General features: G+C 36.3%; 1 protein-coding gene across 1 annotated transcript in view; it reads left to right on the top strand.

Annotated features, from left to right (window-relative positions):
* LOC111089911 (WD repeat-containing protein on Y chromosome-like) overlaps window positions 1-5,458 on the top strand; it is a gene marked incomplete at its 3' end in the record, with an annotated part of 19,256 nt that overhangs the window by 3,155 nt on the left and 10,643 nt on the right. Inside the window, exons 3-5 of the mRNA XM_022403169.1 lie at window positions 1,634-1,758; window positions 2,423-2,550; window positions 3,840-3,983. Coding sequence (XP_022258877.1) covers window positions 1,634-1,758; window positions 2,423-2,550; window positions 3,840-3,983 — 397 coding nt within the window. The remainder of the gene's footprint in view (window positions 1-1,633; window positions 1,759-2,422; window positions 2,551-3,839; window positions 3,984-5,458) is intronic.

Below are 5,458 nucleotides of genomic sequence, written 5' to 3'. Positions count from 1 at the left end.
GTGATGACTAGCTGCCTTCCCTCTAGTCTTACACTGCTAAATTAGGGACGGCTAGCACAGATAGCCCTCGTGTAGCTTTGCTCGAAATTCCAAAACAAACAAACAAACAAGCAAAACTTGGCATCTGGATGTCCCAACATGACAATGATGCAAAGTATACATCAACATCTATATGAGAATAGTTAAAGAAGAATAACCTCAAGGTTCTGGAATGGTCTAGTCGAATCCCGATAAAAATCAGATTGAACATCTTTGGTATCAGTTCTGTGCGTGAGGGAAAAATAAACAGAAATAATTATGCGTTGAAGAATGGCCAAAAATCGCTAAAGAATCATGATAAAAGCTCATTGGTAAATATCTTAAACGTTGAAACGAATTTATCATTGCTAAAGGTTCCTCAACTAGCTATTAATTTAATTTCCTTTGTCAGTTTTGTTTTGTTTTAATTATGCACAAAGCTACACAAGGGCTATCTGTGCTCTGCCCACCATGGGTATCGAAACCCGGTTTCTAGCGTTGTAAGTCCGCAGACATACCGCTGTGCCACTGGGGGGCTCCTTTGTCAGAATATGAATATATATTTTAATTAGCAAGTTCGGAATTTTGCAAAATAATAAATAAAAAATGTTCAAATAAAAAAATTGAACAAATTTCTTTTTTTGGAAGTTTTTACCTCATTCACAAAAAACACAACCTCTGGTGAAAGCAATGTTTGTTCTCTAATTATTTGTTTTCAAGAAATGTCTCGAAATTATACGTTTCAGTTATTTACGACAACTGTAAATAATATTATACAATTAAACATACACGTATATATTATTGAAATTATAGCGGTCACCAATTCGTACTGATCTCAGGGGTGGAGATCCAGATTTCAATCTGTGCGATACCGCAACACATTATTGCACAAACTTAAAGTTCTGGTTGCATTATAAGAGTGACAGTCAATCCCTTAACCTGGATGGTGAGTGGTATAGTGCTCCTGACTGGCTATTTTACCTCTTGTCGGTAGTTCTGACAGATAACCCAAATAGAAAATACAGTTTATAATCAACGTTGTTCCGAGGTTGACATTCAGTTTAAAACACTTACAGAAATTTCCTTTTCGCCAGTTCTGAATATCAAATTAGATAAAAGTACGAGGAGCGTATATGCTAAATACGGGGAGTATACGTTAAAACAAATCTTAAGACTTTTAAGCGGTCATTTTTCGACTGATTCCAGGGCGGAAATGTCACACTGCTTAGCGTACCAGGCTGCTGGTCAAAAGATCCAAGGTTTGAGCATCGTATGCTGCTGAACACGCATTGTAATTTCAACTGCAAGTGCATTATAACCGTGACAGTCAAACCCGCTACTTGGTTAAAAGTAGTCGCTGCTGACTGGTGCCCTCCCTTTGGTCAGTAGGTCTAAATTAGGATGACTGTGCTTTAACTCTAGAAGTTTATGACCTGGTGATTTAAGCCGGTCAGGTTGAAAACGTCAAATATCGACTGATCCATTTGAAAAAAAGTTTCAGAAAAGCGAAACTTTCTCATTAATTCCTTTGATGTTCAGTACGTATATCATTATAATGCTTTTATTACATAAATACTGGATTTACTAAGCCTAAAAATTTGACTTGTCTCCTTAGATCTTCACTCTTAGAAGATGACGGTGTAGACGAAAATATTCCCTTGGAAGCTAGATTTGAACCGCGCCATCTATACCGACTTCGGGCATGTTTCTTTGACCCAAGTCTCCTGCCTAAGACATCAGGTGAAGTAAAGTACTTTCAAAAGAAATATATTTCGTTTCATTTGATGATATATTTTATATTCCGTTAAAAGCTTTACTATGAGCATTTTTGTGTGTCCCGGTGTATTAATAAAAGTAGCATTTCGCCTTTGTTAACTTCTTACGTAAAAAGGCGTTTTTAAAATCTTGATCATATTCGGTACCGTTTTTTATCTTTAAAATGAAATTTATTTTGAAAATAGAAATATCCATAAACTTCGAGGTGTTCGTAATAGATTACTATTAGTTTGCGAAAAAGATATCTGCTTTTTTCTGAAGTCGGAAAAGCTTTCGCCAGGATCGATCATAGTACTGAAAAGCATGAGCTAATTTTACCTAAAGTAGGCTTAGCTTACGTTAACTCTACAAAATAGGCTTAACTGGCATATACATTAGCTCTTTTCAGAGCAGGATTAATTTATTTTAATCGTACTTAAAGTAGGCTCTAGTAGAATTAATCTTTTTTAATCTTAACTGACATTAACCCTACTTAAAGTAGGCTTAACTAATAATATATCTGTTTTTCGTAGGGAAACTTGGAGTTATATTTCTGTAATTAACCCAATAGTGAGTACTCTGTTTCTCTGCATGCACGCAAAAAACACACACATATGCTATATAAACCAATTTTATTTTGTATAAACAGCTAATCGACGCATCACTCGTCATCAAACTAGAAGTCCTCCACTTCCACTGGAATCGTTTGTGTTAGCTGTTAACAGAGTTATGGGTTCTAAGCGGTACCAGAAGACAGCAATGTGTTTCTTTCATCAGGTACGTAGTAATCGCCCTAAGCCTATCAGTACGATGTTTCTTTCATCAGGTACGTAGTAATCGCCTTAAGCCTATCAGTACGAGTACGAGTTGTATATACGATAGTAATCGCCTTAAGCCTATCAGTACGATGTTTCTTTCATCAGGTACGTAGTAATCTCCTTAAGCCTATCAGTACGAGTACGAGTTGTATATACGATAGTAATCGCCTTAAGCCTATCAGTACGAGTACAAGTCGTATATACGAACCTACAGAATATATGAAACATATTACGCATCGACAACTCTGCACAATTACAACCTCGTCTCTCTCTTTATCCAAACATAATGTATTGAAAGTTAAAAACCTGCGTAGTTATATAGAGTTAAATAATCATTCTGTCTGAAAATATTTGGATTTGTTTATTTGTGTATCTGTTTTGATTAATCCAGTACCCAACTTGACACAGGATGACATGAGGGGGGTTGCCCCCCATATAATTTCATATTGATAAAATCCTTGAAAATAGTATGATTTTCTTTTCAGTACTGATACGGTGATACTTGTATGTATTTTTATTACACTTTTAATGTTTATTATGTTAACAAAATAAAATAAAAGCACAATTTCCCATCCTTTGTTACAAACGAGATTTTATTTCACTCGTCCAATAGAGGGGGTACTCCAGCTAGTTTAATAAACTTTTGAGGGGGTATTCCAGCTAGCTTAATGAACTTTTGAGGGGGTATTCCAGCTAGCTTAATGAACTTTTGAGGGGGGTATTCCAGCTAGTTTAATGAACTTTTGAGGGGGTACTCCACCTAGCTTAATGAACTTTTGAGGGGGTACTCCAGCTAGCTTAATTAACTTTTGAGGGGGTACTCCAGCTAGTTTAATGAACTTTTGAGGGGGTACTCCAGCTAGCTTAATGAACTTATGAGGAGGTACTCCACCTAGCTTAATGAACTTTTGAGGGGGGTATTCCAGCTAGTTTAATGAACTTTTGAGGGGGTACTCCACCTAGCTTAATGAACTTTTGAGGGGGTATTCCAGCTAGTTTAATGAACTTTGTGTTCTTCACTTTTAACATCGAATTTATCCACGTTCATATTTAACATGTTACACCAAGTGTAAGGTATTATATACACATTGTTTAGACTAATAACTAGTCTTAATCAAGGTTTACTAAATTCTTAGGTCCAAGTTGCGTGTTATGGTTAACTGACCTTCGTTCCGTACAATTAAATAAATTAAAGTCGATCGAATGAAAACTAAATAAACTTCACGTAGAATCAAATATCTTACACAGGTGGGAGAATTTTCTGGTAGGGAGAACTTTATTACCTGGGAGGATGTACTGAACTATTTGCAACAGCGGATGAAGAAAGCCGAACCGTGGCTGAAACCACCTCTAAGCACGAACCATGAATATAAATACTTCCCTCATACCCGGGTAAGCCATGAATGCCAACTTTCACGTGATTATCACGCGCCATTTTAGAGATTCTAAATTTTCATTTGTCAAAATTATATATATATATATTGTATAGTGCAGAGCCGTAAGAAGTGGTAAGGCCAGTCAGGCCATGGTCTGACCACTTTTTCATGGCATGTATAGCTACAACTTGTGTATTAAAACTTGCTTCTTTTAATTCAATACATTACGTTGTGTGTATGTAGTATCTGTAGTTAAAATTGCTCAAGATTCAATCTCATAGCATTAAAGTTTGAAACATTTTCTGGAAAGCATGCCCCCAGCCCCCCCCCCTAGTAATGGTGTGCTTTGCACAGATCGTGTGTCACATTGTGGTAATGGCCCGACCACTCCAAAACTCTTTCCCTCGTTGAGTTGAAAAACGTGTTCCTACGCCACTGGACTACACAGTAAACTGTACAGGAACAAAAGAAGTTCTTCAAGAAAATTCTAAGCTGTATTCAATTAATATTCGAAAACAAAACGATTTCAGTAACATAAATCATTAAAAAGTTAAAGAGGCCAACATTCACGAGCCAATTCAACACGTCTCCACCACACAATCCCAACGTGGCCAATTTTGACACTGCTTGGGACCTACAAGAAGGTAAGTATCTTTGTACCAAATCCCATGTAAGTTGGCCAAAATATGGCGGAGTAATTGTAATAAAAATAAAATAAATAATCATGCTTTTGTGGCATCTTGGCCCCCTATAATTACTAAAGATGGTCCAACATTTTTGTTGGAGCCTGTAGAAGAGTATCGTTGCACCGAATCCCATATAAGTTGATCAAACTATTGCTGAGTAATTGACCTACTAACCCCCCAAATTATGCTTTTTTGTGAGCTCTGACCTTCCCCCCCCCCCAAAAAAAAATATTCAAAATGGACAGGTCCAACTTTTTTGGAAGTCAATGTGTTGAGCGCATGATAATTTATATTTGTGCCATTTTTCGTCTTGATTTCAGTAAATATGACCGCTCAGGAGCCCAAAATATACATTTTTGAGTTGTATGACTTTTGACTTGATAAAATGCTTAAAAAGGTCTACGCCAAAAAAAAAATTAAAAGACCGTCTGGGCGTATTAGACCAATGTATAACCCTACGAGGTTTCAAGTCAATCCGCCAGGAAATGACGGAATGGGGATCAATTGAAAAGTGTCCTGAAGAAGACGAAACAATAGAAAAAACAGTAATTCTTTCTGTTGAGGCATAATAACAGAAAGAAAAGTGTGTCGTTCCTTCTAAAGTAAAATATACGGTATCCAAGCTCACTCAACTGTTAAAAACTCCGAAGTGTTATTTTCTCCTTAGGATCATCTTTCTTGTTATTTTCTCGATAACGAACCATCTATAAAAGATATAACAACTCACTTCTTCATCCAATTGACATTATCATTTAATATCTAATAACAGAATAACTGTCTACGCTTTTTTTTTTTTTTTTTTTTT

This window comes from Limulus polyphemus, unplaced genomic scaffold, assembly GCF_000517525.1.
Source record: "Limulus polyphemus unplaced genomic scaffold, Limulus_polyphemus-2.1.2 Scaffold7822, whole genome shotgun sequence".
Lineage (NCBI taxonomy): Eukaryota > Metazoa > Arthropoda > Merostomata > Xiphosura > Limulidae > Limulus > Limulus polyphemus.
Note: the sequence above shows the minus strand (reverse complement) of the source record. Positions and strands in the feature narration are given on the sequence as shown.